The 25,519-nt window shown below is 48.6% G+C and overlaps 1 protein-coding gene across 1 annotated transcript in view; it reads right to left on the bottom strand.

Annotated features, from left to right (window-relative positions):
* Positions 1-25,519, bottom strand: part of LOC144484548 (cyclin-dependent kinase 16-like) — a 168,741-nt gene that overhangs the window by 53,815 nt on the left and 89,407 nt on the right. Inside the window, exons 9-11 of the mRNA XM_078203054.1 lie at positions 21,352-21,446; positions 18,063-18,125; positions 84-207 (exon numbers count right to left, since the gene is read on the bottom strand). Coding sequence (XP_078059180.1) covers positions 84-207; positions 18,063-18,125; positions 21,352-21,446 — 282 coding nt within the window. The remainder of the gene's footprint in view (positions 1-83; positions 208-18,062; positions 18,126-21,351; positions 21,447-25,519) is intronic.

Here is a 25,519-nt window from a genome sequence, read left to right on the forward strand (position 1 = left end):
TCACACTAAAGCCCACCTTCCTGAGGAAATGCATTTCCTTTCAAACCAGTTTTGCTTTGGTCATTTGAACTCTTGACACGTACCAAAGTCAGCAAGTTTCAGCTCTCCTTTCTCGTTGATCAGCAGATTCTGGGGTTTCAGGTCTCGGTGTAATACCTTCCGACTGTGACAGTAAGCTAATCCTCTCAATAACTGGAACAGAAAGATCTGCAGGGTGGAGAGAGGGGACAAATTAACAAAACACCCAGCCACAACATGCACAGCTGGGGAAGAGAGAGAAACTCAGGCCACAGAGTGTTTTATAAAGATAGCCCAGACCCTTAGTTTTACTATTGATTTTGGCATGAGTAAGCATAAGGTGTTTCACTCCAGGTATGATTCAAGTGACCCATGAGGAAGCTTTTATCAAACTAAGTTTATTTAAGAACAGTTAAGAAGAATTAGCATAACTTTGAGAGTTTTCAGAGATGGATATATCCTCAAGACAGAAACAGAGAGAAGTAACCCTAGTCTCTAGCAGCTTCCAGTCTTCAGACTTCAGAGTCAGCAAAGGAAACCTCTCTCCAAAACACCAACACTCAACCAATCCCCAACTCCAGAGAGAGAAAAACAAGAGACACTACTCTCCGTGTCAATTCCAAATAGCATCTGGAGCAGCAACTTAGCTGGGCTGTTCCCAATCACATGACCTGACCAGTCACACATCTCAATCAAGTCTTACTCTGCAATCCCAGGGGAACACAAAGAACAGAACACTGCATTCGTTCAGATTAAAACCAACATGATGTCAATTATACTGCTTCATTCAATAATAGAGGATACCGGCTGCAGACAACATGGCTCTGGCAAAATGCCAGGGACTGCTGGAAACATCCTGTAGAGAAACATGGTTAAAATACATTTCTTAAAGTATTGTCATAGAGACACAGAGCAGAATCGGCTCAGGAATCAGTAAAGTCTGATTTCAGGCAGGGAAAGTGACGTTTAGCCCATCCACAGCAAAATGATGGCTTTTTCCGCCATATAGTGCTGCACTTAGTGAAAAAGATTCGCAGGCACGGGTTCCACACCATATCGCTAGCAGACAGACTCTGAATCACCCACTCTGCCATAACCTCAATGTTTCAATCATCCAGACACCATTTCTAAAGGTTGCCCCTGCACACAACTGCACACCTGAAATCCAAAGACCCCATGGGGAAGTCACGGTTGCCAAAGCTAAGAAGCTTACTGCCCCGAGTTTGAATAAAGCCTACCTTGCGCACCTGCTGGATGCAGTGGAGCTCTGCCATGATGTCCTAAATGCATGCTGTGGGAAAAGACTTGCATCCAAAGTGACCAATCCAGTATGGGAGCAGCGGCAGTCAGTGCCAACACCCTTCAGAAGAGGATAACCAACCAGTGCGGCAAGAGGATGAACAATATCTTCCATTCTGTCAGGGTATGTCACTCTTCTCATCACTCTGAACTCACAGTCCCATCACACATCCATAGGGTTCTCACTCATCACCAGTTCAGGGGACACCACCACAAACACATCTTCACCTCCCCGGCAGGTTATGTTGTCATCCCATCTCTGCCCCACTCACAATTCACACATGCCAGGTATCCTTATCACCTGCCCTGGCAGGCATCCTACTTACACTCTCTCATGTAGGACATGCTGGCTCAGAACAAGTGGGAGAGATCCTAGATGGGTGGAGGGATAGCTGAACGTTGAGGAGCGGGCCATTCAGCTGGCCGGTGAGGACATGGACCCCTCCTGTGCTGATGATGAGGTCGACAGCGTTGAACCAAGTGAGGATCCGGCACTGCAGCATCCATCAGTTTCCCATGCTGTGAGTGATGTCTCCTGTTTCTTAGGCCCTTGCCATGCTCTAATGACCTCTCCTTTCTTTCACAGGCACACCTGGGAAGCAACCCAGGGAGTCCACGAACCAGGTCCTTGACTTGGAGCCCGACTTCCAAGCCCCATCAAGTGCTCACCCACACCCTCCACCAGTGCAGAGACACACATCTCAGTGGGACCTAGTTCTAGAGCAGCCTCGGGGGTCACAATCTGGTGAGCACATCACACTGTCTGATCCGCAAAAGGAAGAGACAGGGGCATTGCAAGGTGCTGACACCTGGAGGATTGCTGGAAGTCAGGAATGTGCTGAGTTCCAGTCAGATGCCAAACTTCTGGACTCGATCATGTCTCAGTTGCTGGAGCTCCAAAGGCATGGTAGGAAAACATGAATGGATGTCTGCTGCATTTCTCAGACTGCAAGGCTCCATGGAGGAATCTGTCCTCCATCAGTCTGAGGTGATTGTGCCAACAGGCCAACGCACCAAGGCCAACACTGGTAGGGTGGCGGCCACAGATCATACCTTGGTCCAAGACCTTTGCACTGCCCTGCAGGAGCTGTACTCCACAGCATAGGCACTTTCTGGTATCCACCAGAGGATGGTGGGGCTTCTCAAGCTCACTGCCTCTCTTTCAAGGAGGTGCCAGGGGCCGTTGGGAACCCACACGGAAGAGGATAAGCTGTTGAACATGTGTGTGTCTGCATGTGTGGTGTGTGTGTCCATGCGTGTGCATGGGGTGTGTGTGTGCATGTGTCCGTACATATGTGTGTGGTGTGTCCACATGTGTGCATGCGTGTGTCTCTGCACTACAAAGGAGTGTGGTGCTCCTTTGTAGTGACTGAACACATCAGTTACGCCTCTATCTCGATGAGAATTGGGATGTTTGGGCTGACCTCACACACTCCAACTATTCTGCCTGTGTGCTGTCTACACCTTTGAGGTACGGCCAGCCCCACCCCCATCAGCTTCTGCCTCCAGTGACACTGTGTTCCTCAGTCAAAGGATGCTGTAAGATTAGGAAACATTTCCCACTGCTTCGCCATGAAATTGAGAGCAAGCAAGCTACCATCAGCTCGACCAGAGTCAGACATTCACAGAGGCACTGGAGATCTGTGCATTGTCCCCATTGCAAATCGTCATCATTCCCCTTCAGTATAAGGATTATGGGCAACTGCTGCAACCACAACTGGAACTTTATCACAGAGGGTGAGTGCTGCCATCAATCAGGAGACCAATGCTCACAGAAGGCATATGAAGATAATTAGATGTCCTCACTAGATGTTCTCATCACCATCCACCAGTATTGCAGCAATGAGCGCATAGCAAGCTCCTGTGCTTCATCTGGACATCGCCATGGCATCATGGTCAACATCCTCTCCCTTAGCCTCATCCTCCTCATCAGAGGAAACCTGCAACTCCTCCATCTCCTCCTCATGTAGTTCCTTCCCCCATTGGAGCACGGTTGTGCAAGGAACAGCAAGCGACCACAATGTGTGACATCCTCTGCCGATTGTATTGCAGGGTTTCACCAGACCGGGCCAAGCACAGGAACCTAATCTTCAACATTCCTGTGCTCTGCTCCACCAAACTGTAAGTTGCAGCATGAGCCAAATTTTACCTTGTCTCAGTTGCACTCTGTGGCCTCCTCACAAACATCATCAGCCACCTTCTCAGTGGGTAGCCCTTGTTCCTGAGAAGCTATCGCTGAAGCTTCTGTGGACCATTAAACATCTCAAGAATCTGAAAGCGGCTCAGAATGTAGGAGTCATGTACACTCCCTGTGAATCAAGCACACACCTGCAGGTTGCATTTAGTGTGGTTGCAGACCATCTGAACATTCAATGAATGGAAGCCTTTGCAGTTCATGTGGTTCACTGCTTGCTACCTGGGAGCTCTGAGTGCAATGTGAGTGCAGTCAATGGCACCCTGTCCCTGTGGTAAACCAGAGATGTGTGTAAATGCTTTTGCTCTTGTTTCCTGACTTGCCTGACTCCGGTAGAAATGGACAAAGTCGTGTGCCCTCACGAAGATAACCTCCTGGATGCACATGTGTGCGGAGACTTTCACAACCTCGCAGAGCTCACCTGTGGAGCCCTGGAAGGAGCCAGAAAATTGAGTGCCGCAGTAACTTTCAGCGACACTGGCAGTCCCCATGGTACCAAATCCTACAGTGGGTGCAGATGTGATCAACCAATTTTCTGGACACATGTAATCTTCGGTGACACTGGTTCTCAGACATCTGTAGGTACATCAGGCACCACTTGTACATCCTTACTCAGCAATAACCTGCTCAGTGACTCAGTTTGGGGCCTGCCAGGGTCACTCAGCTCCTGATCTCACTATATCTTGGTTCAAACATGGACAAAAGAGCTGAACTCCAGCAGTGAGGTGAGAGTGATACCCTTTGACATCAAGGCAGCATTCGACAGAGTGTGGCACCGAGGAGCTCCAGCAAAACTGGAGTCAATGGGAATCAGGGAAAACTCTTCAGTAGTTGGCACAAAGGAAGATGGCTGTGCTTGTTGGAGGTCAGTCAGCTCAGTTCCAGGACATCACTGCAGGAGTTCCTCAGGGTAGTGTCCAAGGCCCTATCACCTTCAGCCACTTCAATGACTTCCTTCCATTATCAGGTCAGAAGAGGGGATGTTCGCTGATGATTGTGCAATGTTCAGCACCATTTGTGATTTCTCAGATACTGAAACAGTCTGTGTCCATATGCAGCAAGAGCTGGGCAATATCTCGTCTTGGGCTGACAAGTGGCAAGGAACATTCATGCCACACAAGTTCCAGGTAATGACTGTAGCTGATGAGCCATAGTCTAATACAAAATGGCCAAGCAAAGAAAGTGCACTACTATGGCCTGATGGGAAATATGGCTAACTTCCGAAAAGAAGGTTTTAACTCCAGACTGGGAGTGTGTGGCAGCAAGAAGAAATAATCTTTGTTTATCTGAAACAAATGGCTTTGGTTTTACAATGAGTAATAAACTCAACAGGTTCCTGTGTAATGATTGTTTTCAAGGGAGAAGATGTGACACACATCCTGATAATAAGCTCATTCTAATCGATCAAATGGACAGGAACCAGATATGAAATGGAGTCAAAAAGGTTGAGGACAACTGCCCTCAGGTCAGACAGCCTGCAATAAAACAATTTCAATGATATGCCTATGGTCAGTGCCTACATGCAGAAATGCACGTGTTTCAGCCAGACTCAAAAGGGTAAATATTGGAGTTCCAAAGAACAGAAAAGAGAAGAACAGAAGCAAGAAGAAAAGGAAACCTCAAGCTTTAAGCTTAATGAAGTCTGATCCCTCCCCATGCCTGGCCAACGAGAGTGGATAGAGACACCCACACAGGTCCATTAGATAAGTATAAATATAATAATAATCCTCCTAATAAGTATATAATAAAGGACTATTATTTAAATGGTGAAAAATTACAACATGCTACTGTGCAGAGGGACCTGGGGGTCCTTGTGCATGAATCGCAAAAACTCAGTTTGCAGGTGCAGCAGGTGATCAAGAAGGCAAATGGAATGTTGGCCTTCATCACGAAGGGGATGGAGTATAAAAGCAGGGAGGTCTTGCTGCAATTGTACAAGGTATTGGTGAGGCCGCAACTAGAGTACTGTGTGCAATTTTGGTCCCCTTATTTGCGAAAGGAGGGAGGGAGGGAGGGAGTACAAAGAAGGTTCACCAGGTTGATACCAGAGATGAGGGGGATAGCTTATGAGGAGAGATTGAGTAGATTGGGCCTGTACTCGTTGGAGTTTAGAAGGCTGAGGGGAGATCTTATAGAGACATATAAGATAATGAAGGGGCGAGACAGGGTAGAGGCAGAGAGATTCTTTCCACTTAGAAAGAACAAAGAACAATACAGCACAGGAACAGGCCCTTCGGCCCTCCAAGCCTGCGCCGCTCATGTGCCCACTAGACCATTCTTTTGTATCCCTCTATTCCCAGTCTGTTCATGTGGCTATCTAGATAAGTCTTAAACGATCCCAGCGTGTCCGCCTCAATCACCTTGCTTGGCAGTGCATTCCAGGCTCCCATCACCCTCTGTGTAAAATATGTCCCCCTGACATCTGTGTTGAACCTTGCCCCCCTCACTTTGAACCCGTGATCCCTTGTGTTCGTCACCTCCGACCCGGGAAAAAGCTTCCCACTGTTCACCCTATCTATGCCCTTCATAATTTTATACACCCCAATTAGGTCGCCCCTCATCCTCCGTCTTTCCAGGAAGAACAACCCCAGTTTACCCAATCTCTCCTCATAGCTAAGACCCTTACATCCTGGTAAACCTTTTCTGTACTCTCTCCAAAGCCTCCACGTCCTTCTGGTAGTGTGGCGACCAGAACTGGACGCAGTATTCCAAATGTGGCCGAACCATCGTTCTATACAGCTGCAACATCATATGCCAACTTTTATAGAACATAGAACATAGAACAGTACAGCACAGAACAGGCCCTTCGGCCCACGATGTTGTGCCGACCTTCATCTGAAACCAAGATCAAGCTATCCCACTCCCTACCATCCTGGTGTGCTCCATGTGCCTATCCAATAACCGCTTAAATGTTCCTAAAGTGTCTGACTCCACTATCACTGCAGGCAGTCCATTCCACACCCCAACCACTCTCTGCGTGAAGAACCTACCTCTGATATCCTTCCTATATTTCCCACCACGAACCCTATAGTTATGCCCCCTCGTAATAGCTCCATCCACCCGAGGAAATAGTCTTTGAACTTTCACTCGATCTATCCCCTTCATCATTTTATAAACCTCTATTAAGTCTCCCCTCAATCTCCTCCGCTCCAGAGAGAACAGCCCCAGCTCCCTCAACCTTTCCTCATAAGACCGACACTCCAAACCAGGCAGCATCCTGGTAAATCTCCTCTGCACTCTTTCCAGCGCTTCCACATCCTTCTTATAGTGAGGTGACCAGAACTGCACGCAATATTCCAAATGCTGTCTCACCAAGGTCCTGTACAGTTGCAGCATAACCCCACGGCTCTTAAACTCCAACCCCCTGTTAATAAAAGCTAACACACTATATGCCTTCTTCACAGCTCTATCCACTTGAGTGGCAACCTTTAGAGATCTGTGGATATGGACCCCAAGATCTCTCTGTTCCTCCACAGTCTTCAGAACCCTACCTTTGACCCTGTAATCCACATTTAAATTAGTCCTACCAAAATGAATCACCTCACATTTATCAGGGTTAAACTCCATTTGCCATTTTTCAGCCCAGCTTTGCATCCTATCTATGTCTCTTTGCAGCCTACAACACCCCTCCACCTCATCCACTACTCCACCAATCTTGGTGTCATCAGCAAATTTACTGATCCACCCTTCAGCCCCCTCCTCTAAGTCATTAATAAAAATCACAAAGAGCAGAGGACCAAGCACCGATCCCTGCGGCACTCCGCTAGCAACCTGCCTCCAGTCCGAAAATTTTCCATCCACCACCACCCTCTGTCTTCGATCAGACAGCCAGTTACCTATCCAATCGGCCAACTTTCCCTCTATCCCACACCTCCTTACTTTCATCATAAGCCGACCATGGGGGACCTTATCAAACGCCTTACTAAAATCCATGTATATGACATCAACCGCCCTACCTTCATCAACACACCTAGTTACCTCCTCAAAAAATTCTATCAAATTTGTGAGGCACGATTTGCCCTTCACAAATCCGTGCTGACTATCCCGGATTAATCCGCATCTTTCTAAATGGTCGTAAATCCCATCCCTAAGGACCTTTTCCATCAATTTACCAACCACCGAAGTCAGACTAACCGGTCTATAATTACCAGGGTCATTTCTATTCCCTTTCTTAAACAGAGGAACAACATTTGCCACTCTCCAGTCCTCTGGCACCATCCCCGTGGACAGCGAGGACCCAAAGATCAAAGCCAAAGGCTCTGCAATCTCATCCCTCGCCTCCCAAAGAATCCTAAGATACATTTCATCAGGCCCAGGGGACTTATCGACCTTCAGTTTATTCAAAACTGCCAATACATCCTCCCTCCGAACATCTATTTCCTCCAGCCTATTAGCCTGTAACACCTTCTCTTCCTGAAAAACATGGCCTCTCTCCTTGGTGAACACTGAAGAAAAGTATTCATTCATCACCTCGCCTATCTCTACTGATTCCATACACAAGTTCCCACCACTGTCCTTGACCGGCCCTAACCTCACCCTGGTCATTCTTTTATTCCTCACATAAGAGTAAAAAGCCTTGGGGTTTTCCTTGATCCGACCCGCCAAGGACTTCTCATGTCCCCTCCTAGCTCTCCTCAGCCCCTTTTTCAGCTCGTTCCTTGCTAACTTGTAACCCTCAGTCGAGCCATCTGAACCTTGTTTCCTCATCCCTACATAAGCTTCCCTCTTCCTTTTCACAAGACATTCCACCTCTTTTGTGAACCACGGTTCCCTCACTCGGCCATTTCCTCCCTGCCTGACAGGGACATACCTATCAAGGACACCCAGTATTTGTTCCTTGAAAAAGTTCCACTTTTCATCAGTGCCTTTCCCTGACAGTTTCTGTTCCCATCTTATGCCCCCTAATTCTTGCCTAATCGCATCATAATTACCTCTCCCCCAATTGTAAGCTTTGCCCTGCCGTCCGGCCCTATCCCTCTCCATTGCAATAACAAAAGACACCGAATTGTGGTCACTATCTCCAAAGTTCTCTCCCACAACCAAATCTAACACTTGGCCCGGTTCATTTCCCAGTACCAAATCCAATGTGGCCTCACCCCTTGTCGGCCTATCCACATATTGTGTCAGGAAACCCTCCTGCACACACTGCACAAAAAGTGCCCCATCCAAACTATTTGACCTACAAAGGTTCCAATCAATATTTGGAAAGTTAAAGTCCCCCATGACAACTACCCTGTGACCCCCACACGTATCCATAATCTGCTTAGCAATTTCTTCCTCCACATCTCTATTACTATTTGGGGGCCTATAGTAAACTCCTAGCAACGTGACCGCTCCTTTCCTGTTTCTAACTGCAGCCCATATTACCTCAGTGTGCATATCCCCCTCAAAGTGCTTTTCCGCAGCCGTTAAACTATCCTTGATTAACAATGCTACTCCTCCACCTCTTTTACCAGCTTCCCTACACTTACTGAAACATCTATACCCCGGAACGTCCAACAACCATTCCTGTCCTTGTTCTACCCACGTCTCCGTAATGGCCACAACATCGTAGTCCCAAGTAGCAATCCACGCCCCAAGTTCATCCACCTTGTTCCGGATGCTCCTTGCATTGAAGTAGACACACTTCAACCCATCTTCCTGTCTACCGGTACCCACCCTTGACCTTGATACCTTCCCCAATACCTCACCACCCTCAACACTGACTTCTGGACTACAACTCCTCTTCCCACTCCCCTGACAAATTAGTTTAAATCCCCCTGAAGAGCCGTAGCAAATTTCCCTCCCAGGATATTGGTGCCCCTCTGGTTCAGGTGCACCCCGTCCTGTTTGTAGAGGTCCCACCTTCCCCAGAACGTGTTCCAATTATCCACGTATCTGAAACCCTCCCTCCTGCACCATCCCTGCAACCACATGTTTAAGTGCACTCTCTCCCTGTTCCTCAACTCGCTATCACGTGGCACTGGTAGCGTACCAGAGATGACCACATGTTTTGTCTTTGCTCTCAGCTTCCAGCCGAGCTCCCGAAATTCCTGTTTTAAATCCCCGTCCCTTCTCTTACCTATGTCGTTGGTACCAATGTGTACCACGACTTGTGACTGTTTCCCCTCCCCCTTAAGAATCCGGAAAACACGGTCCGAGACGTCACGGACCCTGGCATCCGGTAGGCAACAAACCATCCTCGAGTCTCTTTTGCTGCCACAGAACCTCCTATCTATCCCTCTAACTAACGAGTCCCCAATAACTATTGCCCTCCCGCTCTCCTCCTTACCCTCCTGAGCCACAGGGACGGACTCAGTGCCGGAGATCCTCTCACTGCGGCTCACCACTGGTATGTCGTCCCCCTCAACCGTATCCAAAGCGGAATACTTATTGCTAAGGGGAACGACCACAGGGGATCCCTGCACCGACTGCTTCTTCCCAGCCCCTCTCACCGTCACCCATCTATTTTCATTCCGTGGAGTAACTGTATCCCTGAAGCTTCTGTCTATGGCCATCTCTGCATCCCTAATGATCCTAAGTTCCTCCAACTCCAGCTCCAGTTCCCTTACACGGTTTTGGAGGAGCTGCAGATGGATGCACTTCTCACAGGTATAATCAGCAGGGACACTGACGTCGTCCCTCACCTCGAACATAGTGCAAGAGGAACATTGCACTGCCTTCACACCCATCCCCTCTAGATACCTTGCCAGTACCAGGTAGAAACAGCAAAAAATGAATTAACTCACCCCTGCTCGCCCAAGCCCTGTGAGCCAAAGCCCTACAGCTTTCACTCTGCCTCCTGCTCACTCTGCTGCCCGCTAACGATTTTATATTCCAATAAAGGCAAGCATGCCATATGCCTTCTTCACCACCCTCTCCACCTGTGCTGCCACCTTTAAGGATCTGTGGACTTGTACACCCAGGTCCCTCTGTGTGTCTATACTCCTGATGGTTCTGCCATTTATTGTATAGCTCCCCCTTACATTAGATCTACCGAAATGCATCACTTCGCATTTATCTGGATTAAATTCCATCTGCCATTTCTCCACCCAATGTTCCAGCCTATCTCTATCCTGCTGTATTCTTTGACAACGTTCATCACTATCCGCAACTCCAGCAATCTTCGTGTCGTCCGCAAACTTACTGATCACACCAGTTACATCTTCCTCCAAATCATTTATATATATCACAAACAGCAGAGGTCCCAGTACAGAGCCCTGCGGAACACCACTAGTCACAGACCTCCAACCGGAAAAAGACCCCTCCACTGCTACCCTCTGTCTTCTATGGCTAAGCCGGTTCTCCACCCATCTAGCTAGCTCACCTTTTATCCCGTGAGATTTAACCTTTTGCACCAGCCTGCCATGAGGAACCTTGTCAAACGCTTTACTAAAATCCATAAAGACGACATCCACGGCCCTTCCCTCGTCAATCGTTTTTGTCACCTCCTCATAAAACCCAACCAAATTTGTGAGGCATGACCTCCCTCGTACAAAACCATGCTGTCTATCGCTAATGAGATTATTCAGTTCTAAATGCGCATATATCCTATCTCTAAGAATCTTCTCCAACAACTTCCCTACCACGGACGTCAAGCTCACCGGCTTATAATTACCCGGGTTATCCTTGCTACCCTTCTTAAATAACGGGACCACATTTGCTATCCTCCAATCCTCTGGGACCTTACCTGTGTCCAGTGAAGAGACAAAGATTTCTGTTAGAGGCCCAGCAATTGCATCTCTCACCTCCCTGAGGAGTCTAGGATAGATGCCATCCAGCCCTGGGAATTTGTCTGCCTTAATGTTTCCTAAAAAACCTAACACTTCCTCCCTTGTAATTGAGATTTTTTCTAACGGGTCAACACATCTCTCTGAGACAATACCAGTCAACATGTCCCTCTCCTTTGTGAATACTGATGCAAAGTATTAGTTTAGGATCTCACCTGCTTCCTTTGGTTCCAAGCATAATTCCCCTCCTTTGTCCCTGAGAGGTCCGATTCTTTCCCTAACAACCCTCTTGTTCCTAACGTATGTATAAAATGCCTTAGGATTCTCCTTAATCCTGTCTGCCAAGGACATTTCATGACCCCTTTTTGCCCTTCTAAGTCCCTGTTTGAGTTCTTTTCTACTCTTTGTTCGACTGGAGCAGGACTGAGGGAGAGATTCTTAGCAGGAGTGCTGAGGGTAAGCAAAGTACTGATTTATTTATTTATTTAATTGTATTCCTTGTTTGTTTCGCGGGCTTTTTTCAAGGTTTTAAATTAAAGGAAGTGAGGTCAGCTGAAGGGGATTCTGGGAGGTTGAGTTCTTAGTATAAAAATCAGTTACCTGGGGGGTTCGACCTCTTTGTTCAACTGGAGCATAAAAAGCCGGCCGCACTATACAGCGGGCAGCGTCGGGAGCGGGCAGCACAGTGTGTGGGAAGCAGAGTGTGAGCTATAAGGGCTTTGGCTCACAGGGCTTAGGCTGAAAGGGCGAGGCAAGGTACGTTATTTTTATCCAAACCTATATAGGATAAGGGTAACTATGAGTGATAGGCCAGTTCGGTGCTTCCGGTGTGGGATGTGGGAGTTCCTGGAAACACCTAGCCTCCCAGAGGTTCACATTTGTGCCAGGTGCATGGAACTGCAGCTCCTGAGGGACCGTGTCACGGAACTGGAGCTGCAGATTGCTGACCTTGGTCTAGTCAGGGAGAATGAGAGAATAATTGACATGAGTTATAGGCAACTAGTTACACCGGGGCATCGGGAGGAAGACACGTGGGTCACAGTTAGGAGGAGTAAAGGTCAGAAGGGTAACGTACCAGAGAGTATTCCAGTGGCTGTCTCTCATAATAGAAAGGGCTCGGCGACAGGTGTGAGAGGGGAGGGGAGTGAGCAATTAGAGGAGGGGTCACCTGTGGTTGTCCCACTCCAAAACAAGTATATTGTTTTGGATAGTGTGGGGGAGGATGACTCTCCAGGGGTAAGCCACAGTGACCAGGTCACTGGCACACAGTCAGGCTCTGTGGCCCGGAAAGGAAAGAGTGGGGTTAGGAGAGCAATAGTGGTGGGGGATGCGTCGGTTAGAGGCACGGACAGGCGATTCTGTGGGGGCCAACGGGACTCCAGGATGGTAGTCTGCCTACCTGGTGCTGGGGTCATGGATGTCTCCAAGTGGATAGGAGGCATCTTAAAAGGGGAAGATAAAGAAACGGATGCCATTGTACACATTGGTGCAAATGACGTAGATAGGAAGAGCAGGGGGATCCTATGAGAGCAATTCAGGGAGTTGGGAAATAGGCTAAAAAGTAGGGCCTCCAGGGTGGCCATCTCTGGGCTGCTCCCAATGCCTCGTGCCAGTGAGGCTAAGAATAGGGAGTTAGTACAATTGAATGCTTGGTTAAAGGACTGGTCCAGGAAGGAGGGCTTCATTTTCCTAGATCAATGGGAAGTTTTCAGGAGAGGATGGCACCTGTACAAGAAGGACGGGTCACAACTAAGTTGGAAGGGCACGAATATCCTGGCTGGGAGTTTTGCTAGTGCAGTTCGGGGGGTTTAAACTAGTATGGCAGGGGGGAGGGGATCAAAATATTAGGTCTACAAGTGTAGAGGCTGGGGACGAGCTTGGGGCTGGGACAAGGCTGGCAAAGAAGAAGAGCACTCTGGGGGAGGATGACCTAACTGGGCCTGGAGGTCTGGAGTGCTTATACTTCAATGCAAGGAGCGTAGCAGGTAAGACAGACGAACTTAGGGCCTTAATGCTCACGAGGAATTTGGATGTGGTTGCAGTGACAGAGACTTGGTTGAAAGAGGGACAGGACTGGCAGCTGAATATTCCGGGGTACAAGTGTTTTAGGCGAGACAGAGGAGGGGCCAAAAGAGGTGGGGGAGTAGCAGTATTAGTTGGAGAGCATATTACAGCGGTGCAGAGGGAGGACAATTCAGAGGGGTCGTGTAACGAGTCACTCTGGGTGGAGCTTAGAAACAGGAAGGGCGCAGTCACTATGTTGGGGGTGTACTACAGGCCCCCCAACAGCCCAAGGGAAGTGGAAGAACGGATATGTCAGGATATACTGGATAGGTGCAGGAAAAATAGGGTTGTTGTAGTGGGAGACTTCAATTTCCCTGGTATAGACTGGAAATTGCTGAGAGCAGGGACTCTGAATGGGGAGGAATTTGTAAAATGCGTACAGGAGGGTTCTTTGAAACAATATGTAGATAGCCCGACTAGAGAGGGGGCTATACTGGACCTCGTACTGGGGAATGAGCCCGGTCAGGTCTTCAAAGTTTCGGTAGGGGAACATGTGGCAAATAGTGACCACAATTCCGTTAGCTTTAGGATAGTGATGGAAAAGGATGAGTGGTGTCCCAAGGGTAAGGTGTTGGATTGGGGGAAGGCTAACTTTAGTGGGATTAGGCAGAATTTGGCAGCTCTTGATTGGGAGAGGCTGTTTGAGGGTAAATCCACATCTGGCATGTGGGAGTCTTTTAAGGAACAGTTGTTAGGGCTACAGGACAGGTATGTGCCTGTTAAAAAGAAGGATAGGAAATTGAGGGACTGGTCAAAAAGAAAAGAGGCGTATGGTAGGTCCAGGCAGCTAAAAACGGAGGGAGCTCTGGAGGAGTACAAAGAAAGTAGGAAAGAACTCAAACGGGGAATTAGAAGAGCAAAAAGGGGTCACGAAATGTTCTTGGCAGACAGGATTAAGGAGAATCCCAAGGCATTTTATTCATACGTTAGGAACAAAAGGGTTGTCAGGGAAAAAATCGGACCTCTCAGGGACAAAAGTGGGGAATTATGCTTGGAGCCCAAAGAAGTAGGGGAGATCCTAAATGAATACTTTGCGTCGGTATTCACAAAGGAGAGGGATGTGTTGACTGGGAGGGTCTCGGAGGGGAGTGTTGAACCGTTGGAGAAAATCTCCATTACAAAGGAGGAAGTGTTAGGTTTGTTAGAGAATATAAAGACTGACAAATCCCCAGGGCCTGATGGAATCTATCCAAGGCTGCTCAGGGAGACGAGAGATGAAATCGCTGGGCCTCTGACGTAAATCTTTGTCTCGTCACTGGACGCAGGTGAGGTCCCAGAGGATTGGAGGATAGCTAATGTGGTCCCGTTATTTAAGAAGGGTAGGAAGGATAACCCGGGTAATTATAGGCCGGTGAGCTTGACGTCCGTGGTGGGGAAGTTGTTGGAGAAGATTCTTAGAGATAGGATGTATGCGCATTTAGAAAGGAATGAACTCGTTGACGATAGTCAGCATGGTTTTGTGAGAGGGAGGTCATGCCTCACTAACCTGGTGGAGTTTTTTGAAGAAGTGACCAAAATGGTTGACGAGGGAAGGGCCGTGGATGTTGTCTATATGGACTTTAGTAAAGCATTTGACAAAGTCCCTCATGGTAGGCTGGTGAAAAAGGTTGGATCTCATGGGATAAAGGGGGAGGTGGCTAGATGGGTGGAGAACTGGCTTGGTCACAGAAGACAGAGGGTGGTAGTGGAAGGGTCTTTTTCCGGCTGGAGGCCTGTGACTAGTGGTGTTCCGCAGGGCTCTGTATTGGGACCTCTGCTGTTTGTGATTTATATAAATGATCTGGAAGAAGGAGTAACTGGGGTGATCAGTAAGTTTGCGGACGACACAAAATTGGCAGGACTCGCAGATAGTGAGGAGCATTGTCAGAGGCTACAGAAGGATATAGATAGGCTGGAAATTTGGGCAAAGAAATGGCAGATGGAGTTCAATCCTGATAAATGCGAAGTGATGCATTTTGGTAGAAATAATATAGGGAGGAGCTATACGATAAATGGCAGAACCATAAAGGGTGTAGATACGCAGAGGGACCTGGGTGTGCAAGTCCACAGATCCTTGAAAGTGACGTCACAGGTGGAGAAGGTGGTGAAGAAGGCATATGGCATGCTTGCCTTTATAGGACGGGGCATAGAGTATAAAAGTTGGGGTCTGATGTTGCAGATGTATAGAACGTTGGTTCGGCCGCATTTGGAATACTGCGTCCAGTTCTGGTCGCCACACTACCAGAAGGACGTGGAGGCTTTGGAGAGAGTACAGAGGAGGTTTACCAGGATGTTGCCTGGTATGGAGGGGCTTAGTTATGAGGAGAGATTGGGTAAACTGGGGTTGTTCTCCCTGGAAAGACGGAGGATGAGGGGAGACTTAATAGAGGTGTATAAAATTATGAAAGGCATAGATAGGGTGAACGGTGGGAAGCTTTTCCCCAGGTCGGTGGTGACGTTCACGAGGGGTCATAGGTTCAAGGTGAAGGGGGGGAGGTTTAACACAGATATCAGAAGGACATATTTTACACAGAGGGTGGTGGGGGCCTGGAATGCGCTGCCGGGCAAGGTGGTGGAGGCGGACACACTGGGAACGTTTAAGACTTATCTAGACAGCCATATGAACGGAGTGTGAATGGAGGGATACAAAAGAATGGTCTAGTTTGGACCAGGGAGCGGCGCAGGCTTGGAGAGCCGAAGGGCCTGTTCCTGTGCTGTATTGTTCTTTGTTGTTTTGTTACTTTCTCTGTATTCCTCCAGTGCTCCATCTGTTTTTAGCTGCCTGGACCTCATGTATGCCTCTTTTTTCTTTTTGAATGGACCCACAATTTCACTGGTTATCCACGGCTCTCAAATCCTACCTTTCCTATCCTTCCTCTTTACAGGCACATGCCTGTCCTGCAGTCCTATCAACTGCTTCTTAAAAGACTCCCACATGCCAGATGTGGATTTACCCTTGAACAGGCTCTCCCAATCAAGAGCCACCAAATCCTGCCTAATCCAGCTGTAATTAGCCTTCCCCCAATTCAGCACCTTACCCATAGGACAGCACTCATCTTTTTCCATTACCATCCTAAAGTTTACAGAATTGTGGTCACTATTTGCCACATGTTCCCCTACTGCAACTTTGAAGACCTGACCGGGCTCATTCCCCAGTACTAGGTCCAGTATAGCCCCCTCTCTAGTTGGACTGTCAACATATTGTTCCAAAGAACCTTCCTGTACGCATTTTATAAATTCTTCCCCGTCCAGGCCCCCAGCCCTAAGCGATTTCCAGTCTGTGTGAGGGAAATTAAAATCTCCCACTACAACAACCCTATTTTTTCTGCACCTGTCCCAGAATCTCCTTATATATCCGTTCCTCAACTTCCCGTGGGCTGTTGGGAGGCCTGTAGTATACCCCCAGCATAGTGACTGCGCCCTTCCTGTTTCTGAGCTCCACCCACAGTGACTTGTTACCTGACCCTTCCATATTGTCCACCCTCTGTACCGCTGTAATATGCTCCCTAGCAAAGGAAACAAGAACTAGAGGACACAGCCTCAAAATAAGGGGGAGTCAGTTTAGGACAGAGTTGAGGAGGAACTTCTTCTCTCAGAGGGCAGTGAATCTCTGGAATTCTCTGCCCATTGAAGCAGTGGAGGCTACCTCGTTAAATATGTTTAAGTCACAGGTAGATAGATTTCTGATCAATAACGGAATTAAGGGTTATGGGGAGCGGGCGGGTAAGTGGAACTAAACCACTATCAGATCAGCCATGATCTTTTTGAATGGCGGGGCAGGCTCGAGGGGCTAGATGGCCTACTCCTGCTCCTATTTCTTATGTTCTTAAGTAGTTAAAATCTATGTTTCTAAAATTACAGTAGATTTATTGCAGAATAGAAGCACTGACTTGTGTAGTCTTGTAATAGTCAGCAGTATTTAAGGCTTTTTTACATTTTCCGAATAAAGATGTGATTTGATTTAAGGTTTTTGTGTCTATCAATTAACTGGAGCAAGGGTCTTGGTTAGGGTAGCATGACCATCTCCAACAAAAGAGGATCTAACCATCGCAACCTGACATTGAATGGGATCTCCCACTATCCTTGGGGTTATCATTGACCAGAAACTGAACTGGACCAGACATATAAATACTGTGGCTACCAGAGCAGATCAGAGGTTGGGAATCCTATGGTGAGTAACTCACCTCCTGTCCCCCCCAGAGTCTGTACAATTCTACAAGGCACTAGTCAGGAATGTAATGGAATACTCTCCACTTGCCTGGATAAGTACAGCTCCAACAACACTCAAGAGGCTTGGCGCCATCCAGGACAAAGCAGCCTGCTTGACTGGCATCCCATCCACAAACGTTCACCCCCTCCACCACCGATGCACAGGAGCAGCAGTGTGTACAATCTACAAGATGCACTGCAGCAACTCACCAAGATCCCTTAGACAGCACCTTCCAAACCCATGAGCTCTAACCATCTAGAAGGACAAGAGTATCAGATATCTGGTAATACCTCCACCTGAAGGTTTCCCTCCAAGTCACTCACCATCTTGACTTGTAAATATATCGCTGTTCCTTTGCTGTCGCTGGGTGAAAATCCTGTAACTCCCTCCCTAACAGCACTGTGGGTGTACCTATACCACAGGGATTGCAGCAGTTCAAGAAGGTAGCTCACCACCACCTTCTCAAGGGCAGTTAGGGATGGATAAATTTTGTCAAAGAATAAATAAAAATAAATAGTCTTTTACAGTAAAATTCCGACTTGCATATAAATGTTAAAACAGCTGAGAGTATCAGCAGCCATGTATATACCTTCACATTGTTCATATTCATTATGTTCCCACAGTTATCCATGTACTGCTTCAGGTCTCTGTCCTGTAACACAATCAACAACAAACATCAGTCAGAGCCAAATCATCAGAGAATTCAGATGAATTGTGTCTCATTGAAAGGGACAGATTTTCCCTGATTATGAATAGAGAGATTAAATCCAGTGGGGTTAAAATCTGGATAATTAAGGTAGTGGAACTAGACCTGCCTGATATTGAAATGGGCTCAGCTCATGGTTAACAGGATAGCAGCAAATATAAAAGGGTATCCCAAGGTCTTCTGTAAGCATATAAATAATAAAAAGGTGGTAAAAGAGTAGGGCCAATTAGGGTTAAAAAAAAAAAGGACTTGCACATGGAGGCAAGAGAAAAAGTGAAGGTATTGGCAGCACGGGCGGCACAGTGGTTAGCACTGCTGCCTCATAGTGCCAGGTTCGATTCCCAGTTTGGGTCACTGTCTGTGTGGAGTTTGCCCGTTCTCCCCGTGTCTGCGTGGGTTTCCTCCGGGTGCTCCAGTTTCCTCCCACAGTCCAAAGATGTGTGGGTTAGGTGGATTGGCCATGATAAATTGCCCCTTAGTGTGAGGGGGACTAGCTAGGCTAAATGCATGGGGTTATGGGGATAGGGCCTGGGTGGGATTGTGGTCGGTGCAGACTCGATGAGCCAAATGGCCTCCTTCTGCACTGTAGGATTCTATGATTGTAAATGAGCTCTTTGCATCTGTCTTTCCAGACCAATGCGAGAGAAAAGGTAACTGTGACACGAGAAGAATTTACAATTCAGAGGGAGGACATGTTCAAAAGGCAGTCTTTACTTAAAACTGATAAGGTTCCAGGACCGGATGAGATGCATCCAAGGGTACCGAGTAAAGTGAGTGGAAATTGCAGAGGCCATCAGTCTTCCTTAGACATAGGGGTGGCGCCAGAAAACTGGAGAATTGTGAGTGTTACACCCTTGTTCAAAGAGGGCTGCAAGGATAAAACTGGCAACTATAGATCATCAATTTGACTTCAGTAATTGGGAAACTTCTGGAAACTACAGCTCTGGACAAAATCAATAGTCACTTAGACAAGTGCAGGATAATTAAGGAAAGCCATCATGTATTCAGTGAGGGAAAATCATGTTTAACTAACTTGCTGCTGTTCTTTGAGGAGGTAACAGAGAAAGCTGAGAAGAACAACACTGTTGATGTGGATTTCCTAAAGGCATTTATTTGATACAGTGACACACAACAGACTTGTAAGCAAAATTCAAGATCATGGAATGAAAGTGAAAGTAGGCACTAGGATAAGAAATTGGCTGAGTGACAGGAAACACAGCAGTGAGAAATAGTTGTTCTTCGGATTGGAGGAAGGTTTGTAGTGGAGTTCCCCAGGGGTCAGTTTTGGGGCCCTTGCTCTTCCTGATGTATATTAATGACCTGGACAGTGATTCCAAAATTTATAGATTATACAAAGATTGGAAATGTTGGGGGTGATTTTCTCAGCCCGCTGCGCCGCTCGACCGGAGACCGTATGGCAGGCTTCCTGCTGGGCGCCACGGCCTCCGCACGTCTCCAGCCGCCAAATTCATAATGTCGTCAACTCCACGTCAGTAATCGGTGTGGAGCTGCTTTAAATATTTAAATTCAAATTTCAATGCAATTCACGGGCCTGGGACTGAAGTCTCTGGGCCTGCTAGCCTTCCCCCGCCAGCAGTGATTCACTCCAGCAGGGTTTACAACAGCTCCCCACTGATAGGGAGCTGGCGGCCCAACTCCACTGGAGTGAAGGGGGGGCCATGGAGACCCCACAGGTGATCAGGATAAGAGGGGGGCTGGCCCCTGGGAATTGCCAGCCTGGCCCCTTGGCACGGCCAAAGGGGCAAAGTGGTAATGCCCAAGGGGGCACCTTGGCACTGCCCACTGGGCATCAGGCAGTGCTAAGGGGGCAGGGCCAGAAGAGGGTGGGCCTATTAGAAGGCCTCTAGGAGGGAAATCGATGGGGGTGGGGAGTCCCGCTGCTATCCTTCATTTGGGATTTGACAGAGGGAGAGAGGGGCTGATCGGGGCTGGCCATTGGGTTGGAGAGAGGGAGGGGCTGGGAGTTGGCCTGCGAGGGGGGGGGGTCTCTGCTATGACAGAGCGGGCATGCACAGTGGCCTGCTTAGCGTATGCTGCCAGCCTCTTCAGCAGGAATAGGCCATGCCCACTGATTTTTATCATGATTCATGCTCGGGCACTCTGTGATGCACAGAGTATAGGGAGAGTCATTTTGAAAATCCCGCTTGAAAAAAAACAGGATTGACTCCAGTTTTTACGCGAATTTGACACTTAGAATTTCTTTGGGAGAATTCCACCCATTGTCAACTGTGATAAGATAGACTTGAAGTTCAAAAGGATATAAACATGTAATGGATTGGGCAGACAAGTGGCAAATGAAGTTCAATGCAGAGAAGTGTGAGGTGATTGATTTTGGCAGAAAGAATATAGAGAGTTAAAATAAAATTAAAGTTTATTTATTCGTCACAAGTAAGGCTTACATTAACACTGCAATGAAGTTACGGTGAAATTCTCCTAGTCACCACACTCCGACTCTTGTTCGGGTCAATGCATCTAATTAGTATGTCTTTTAAACTGTGGGAGGAAACCACCAGAAACAGTACAAAATAAAGGGAGGGTCTCTAAAGGAGCTCCAGGAACAGAAGGACTTTGGTGTATATCTACATCAGTCATTGAAGATGGCAGGGCATGTTGAGAGATCAATCAGTTAATAAAGCAAATGGTAACTTGGGACTTTATTAAAAGGAATATCGAGTACAAAAGTAAAGAGGTCATCTCAAAACAGTCGTGCTTGACCCGATGGCAAATGAGGACTTGAGGATACCCAGCTGTCTACCGTCTGAGCATACCCCTGCTCGGGCAGAATTTCACATTGGCCCCAAGCTCCGAATCCCCTCAGGAGCTGATGTTCCACAGCGTGAGAAGGCTTGCGGAAATATCCTCCGTGCCCTTTCACATTGCACAGAAGGGTTTCCTGTGTGGGCTGCTGCTGTACACCCTGCACTTCCACGCCCCTCGCCCAGACCAAGCTTGCCTTGCTGCCATCCAGCGGCAGAAGTCCTGGTGGAGGTGCCTCTATGGAGGAGTCCTCCTCCTTAACATCGAGGGTGCATTCCCTATGGCCGATAAATCCCCCCCATCCCATTCACACAAAACTGTCTCTCCCCTTCAAGACAGCCAATTAAAACTCAGCATCAATCTGGGAGAGATTTCACCAGCCGGATTCTCTTACCAAATATTCAAAGACCAGCGTTAGTGATTTCTCCGTGTGGATGATGTCATGTAGCGTGACAATGTTAGCGTGTTTGAGATCCTTCAGTAAGGACACTGTAATCAGAAAGATAATATCAGCAATCACAGAATTCCTTTTCCTCACCTCACGGGTATAAACCGGTTCTTACACTTACTTCAGAATAATGCCTTTCTTCCAGTTAGTAACAGCTGCTCTCACTGACAATGAGAGTGTGTACTTAATTGACAGGATGTAACATTAACACTAAACTGTCAGGTTTCATATTGCTAATGCCTTCACTCACCACCCAAGCTCCTTTTACTCTTCTTTTCTCTCTGACCTGTCTCGATCATATTTAATTGATCCACTTAGAACATTCCAATGCCCTCCACTTTCCTTCCTTTTAACAACCTTTTCCTATTTTATTCCTTCCAGCCTCTCCAAGTCTGCTCGCCTAATATGCAACTCTTCAATAGTTTCTATTTTTCATTTGAATTCCGCTCAATTTTCAACTGAATTCCCAAAACCGAAATATTTCTTGCCTTCGGCTAATCCATTAATTCCAGTTACCCGCTGTTTAAGATTCCCGAATTTCACTAGACACCCTCCTCCAATCAGACTGACACAGTCTGTGCCTCTCAGTACAGCCTTAGTGAAAGGCTTACATTGAGAAAGCGCTTTCATAGATAACTACAGCCAAGTTACACAGCAAAATCCCACATACCACAATGAGATACTGACCAGATAATCTGATTTGGAATGCTTATTGTGGGATAAATGTTGGCTAGGATACTGGCACTAGCTTTCCTTCTGTTATTTGCACTCATGCTGTCGGGTTTTATACATCCGCCTGATGGAACAGACTGTGTCACGTTTCACCATTTCACCAACTGACAAAGTGAGGCTAACAGAGCACTAACCTGCCTTCGAATCACTCAACCAGTACATTTACACATCATTCATGCAGTTAGCCTTAAAGGCAGATACCTGGGAACACCACCACCTGGAAGTTCCTTTCCAAATCACTCGCCATCCTGACTTGGAAATAAATCACCGTTCCTTCACTGCCAATGTGTCGAAATCCTGGCACTCTCTCCCCAACAGCACTATGGGTGTACATACACCACATGGACTGCAGCATTTCAAGAAGACAGCTCACCACCACTGTCTCAAGGGCAATTAGGGATGGGCAATAAAGGCTGGCCTAGTCAGTGATGCCCACTTCCCATGAATGAATTAAAATGCTTACCACTAACCTTTTTCATTTTCTATCCTCATGGTTCACACACGGGGACTCTGCACCTTTTCCCAATACCTTCCTCCCAACAAACATATCATCGGTCTACTCCACTCACTGCTACTCCAGCCCGTAGATTCATTTCCTTTCTGTTTTAATTCTCACAACACCAGGTTAAAGTCCAACATTGTTTGGCAGCACGAGCTTTCGGAGCGCTGCCCCTTCATCAGCTTCAGTATTCGCCAATGCTTCAGACCCGTCTAATTCATCATTTCTACCAAACATAGATATGCATCTTGCAATGTCACACTGACTTCTTCCCAATAATTGCTTCTCTGTGTGAACCTTGCTTTGCCCTGTTCCCTAATTGAAAGCACTTGCATGCACTTAATTGATCTCAGTCAAGATGAATGGGTCTCTGCAGTTCAGGTGAAGAGCAATTCAATGGCCCGATCTTCTTTTCCCTGTCTGATTGTCCATTAGGATTAACATAACAGAAACAAGAAAGATTTTTTTAATGTGCTGGCTTGTGAAAGGTTATTTGTACCAAAACATATCTACTTTGCAAGTTCTTCCCTGGTAACAATCCTCAACTCACATCATGGCTGCACCAGGAGGAGCAGGCTGTACATGTTTCGTGGTGGTATCATGCTGGAGTTGATGGAAACGGTGGAGGATGAATGCGGAGGCTGGTGGGGTGAAAAGTGAGGACAAGAGGGACCCTATCCTGGTTCTTGGAGGGAAGGGATGGGGCAAGGGCAGAGGTGTGGGGATGGGTCAGACATGGTTGACTGTCCTGTCAGCTACAGAATCCTCAGTTGAGGAAAAAAGCAGATATATGAGAATCACCATTTTGGAAGATGGCATCATCAGGACAGATGTGACGGAGGCGGAGAAACTGGGAGAATGGGATGGAGTTCTTACAGGCAGTAGGGTATGAGGAGTTGTAGTCGAGGTAGCTGTGGGAGATGGTGGGTTTGAAATCAATATTGGTGGTCAGTCTATCACCGGAAAGGGAGACGGAGAGGTCAAGGAAGGGAAGTGAAAAGTCAGAGATGGCCCAAGTGACTATAAGAGAGTGGTGGGAACTGAAAGTAAAATTGATGAATTTACCAGGTCCAGACAGGAGTACGAAGCAGCACCGATACAGTCATCGATGTAATGGAAAAGACTCACAGGAATGGGCCTGAGTCAGGCTGGAACAAGAAAGGTTCCAGATAACCCACAAAAAGACGGACCTAAATGCAGCCACGTGGACAGCCCAGTGAAAGACTACAAGTTGCCCACAATGAACCATAATTAGAATACAATTGGGACACACTTGCTCAATAAGTGAATATTTTAAATCTCTACAGTTAAATATTCTTCCATTCCTCTGCGTAACTTTCCCCCCCGCAGGCACTCCCCCCCCGCAGGCACTCCCCCCCCCCGCGGGCACTCCCCCCCCCCGCGGGCACTCCCCCCCCCCCGCGGGCACTCCCCCCCCCCCGCGGGGCACTCCCCCCCCCCCCCCCCCCCGCGGGCACTCCCCCCCCCCGCGGGCACTCCCCCCCCCCCCCGCGGGCACTCCCCCCCCCCCCGCGGGCACTCCCCCCCCCCCCCCCGCGGGCACTCCCCCCCCCCCCGCGGGCACTCCCCCCCCCCCCCGCGGGCACTCCCCCCCCCCCCCGCGGGCACTCCCCCCCCCCGCGGGCACTCCCCCCCCCCCCCGCGGGCACTCCCCCCCCCCCGCGGGCACTCCCCCCCCCGCGGGCACTCCCCCCCCGCGGGCACTCCCCCCACCCGCGGGCACTCCCCCCCCCCCGCCCCCCCCCCCGCGGGCACTCCCCCCCCCCCCCCCCCGCGGGCACTCCCCCCCCGCAGGCACTCCCCCCCCCGCAGGCACTCCCCCCCCCCGCAGGCACTCCCCCCCCCGCAGGCACTCCCCCCCCCCCGCAGGCACTCCCCCCCCCGCAGGCACTCCCCCCCCCCCCGCAGGCACTCCCCCCCCCGCAGGCACTTCCCCCCCCGCAGGCACTCCCCCCCCCGCAGGCACTCCCCGCCGCAGGCACTCCCCCCCCGCGGGCACTCCCCCCCCCGCAGGCACTCCCCCCCCCCGCAGGCACTCTGCACCGCAGGCACTCCGCACAGCATAAACTTCATATCACAAAAACCTTCCCATTATATAAACTTCCCATCACACACCTTCACATTCCATAACCTTCCAATAAAATAACCTTTCCATCACATAACCTTCCCACTACAAAGTGCTGACCGTGTCACCTGATCCTTAGGAACTCACGAGGGACAGGACAGACTGATGAAGAGATTTCTGCATGCTCCTCTCAGTGATTGGGTGATGTCAGGGACAGTGCCCATCTCCTCAAGGCCAGATACCATCCAGGATAGGCCGCATTGACCTCCGAGGTGGCTGACCCAGTTACTCACTGCCAGCTCTCCACTACCTCAACTTGAAAACAAGTTGGAATTGACAGCAAGGGAAGTTGCATCTTTTTCTGTCTCTTTCATCCTTGCTCATTCTGTGCATGCGCATCCTCATCATATTTATCACAACATTCACACTAACCCTTCAGGGATCCTGTATCACTGGACGCAGGGAATCTGAAGTAAAGGGATCCCCCGCCCCCTCACAACTAGACCACTAGCAAAACCTTTTGAAGCAAGGGCAACCCTACCACTGGTAAAATACAAATGGAGGAGGTTCTGTAATGGCCAGTGATTGACCCAGTGAAAGGCAGGCTACCTGACACCTTCCCCACTGCCAGTAAAATTCCAGCAGAGGGGGGATGGCGATGTGTCCCAGCATGCCATGCTCTGCCCACCGCACCCCACCCCCATCCCCACACACCCCCAGGCAGTGCAATTTGGGCATTTACTCAGGACAGTGGCAGTACTAGCAGCCTCGCACATTCATCAGTAACTTAGATGAAA

The sequence above is a fragment of the Mustelus asterias genome, chromosome 3, assembly GCF_964213995.1.
Source record: "Mustelus asterias chromosome 3, sMusAst1.hap1.1, whole genome shotgun sequence".
Taxonomy (NCBI): Eukaryota; Metazoa; Chordata; class Chondrichthyes; order Carcharhiniformes; family Triakidae; genus Mustelus; species Mustelus asterias.